We start from the raw sequence: 912 nt of genomic DNA on the forward strand, positions 1-912 counted from the left end.
CAAAGGGTGGATCCAAGCCCACAATCTCTAAGACAAGTGGTGACGACAATGGGGTCACCACCAGCTGTGGAACCTTTCCCCCTGGGATACGGAGCCCAGGGGTCCCAGCTGAACACCACAGAGTTAGTACCAGCCGGCTACTATTTGGGTTAAAGCAGTCACCTCTGTCAGCAGAGGAGAGTAGCCATGGCCACTCTGGGTCTCCTGGTCGCTGTTAACCTCGGGGCTGGCATGGCAGTCAGCACTGTTCTTCAGCATGGGGCCGATGTCCAGCAGTATGCAGACACGTGGGCACCAGGGTTTTCCACCTGCCATCAGAAGGTCCTTCGGAGTGACCAGGCTGAGTGTCATTTCCAGGGAGTCTTCTAGGCTGTGAGTCTGGAAGCCCAAAAGAGCTTCTTGGTAGGTTGCATGGTCAACCTTTGGTAATGCCTGGGGACAGTCCAACATCTGCCCAGAAGGAACTGAAGACGCGGCTTCGGAGCCCCTGCAAGCCAGGGAAGGGGTCATTGGGCTGCCAGCTGGGTGGCAGGCGGTGGTGTCTGTGCTCCCTTCTTTCCCTTCTTCCCACCATTTCCTTTTCAACTTTCGGCAGAAGCGTCCTCACTCGGAGACCGGCAGGATGTTCTGGCTGTGGGAGTCACCTGTGAGGCCCGAGGACCTGATGGAGCGTCTCTTAAGGACCCTGTTGAGAATCTCCTTGCAGCATTTGCGGTATTGGTGACGCAATAGCGAGTACACAAAGGGGTCGGAGGCGGCCTTGCTGTAGGCCAAGCACTTGGACAGCACTCCCCAGTGAGGTCCAATGGTCACTGTGGGGGACAGCTCCACCAGCCTGCAGAGTGAGGAGAGAGGGAGAAGGAGAGGGAGGGGGAGGGGAAGAGGGAGGGGGAGAGGGAGAGGAGAGTGAGA

The 912-nt window shown here is 57.8% G+C and overlaps 1 protein-coding gene across 1 annotated transcript in view; it reads right to left on the reverse strand.

The window, feature by feature from the left end:
* Nucleotides 1-603: 603 nt before the first annotated feature.
* Nucleotides 604-912, reverse strand: part of GPR26 (G protein-coupled receptor 26) — a 16,604-nt gene continuing 16,295 nt past the window's right edge. The window contains exon 3 of the mRNA XM_006879875.1: nucleotides 604-835. Coding sequence (XP_006879937.1) covers nucleotides 604-835 — 232 coding nt within the window. The remainder of the gene's footprint in view (nucleotides 836-912) is intronic.

Source organism: Elephantulus edwardii, unplaced genomic scaffold (assembly GCF_000299155.1).
Source record: "Elephantulus edwardii isolate Elephantulus edwardi_28Jun2011 unplaced genomic scaffold, EleEdw1.0 scaffold00006, whole genome shotgun sequence".
In the NCBI taxonomy this organism is placed as follows: domain Eukaryota; kingdom Metazoa; phylum Chordata; class Mammalia; order Macroscelidea; family Macroscelididae; genus Elephantulus; species Elephantulus edwardii.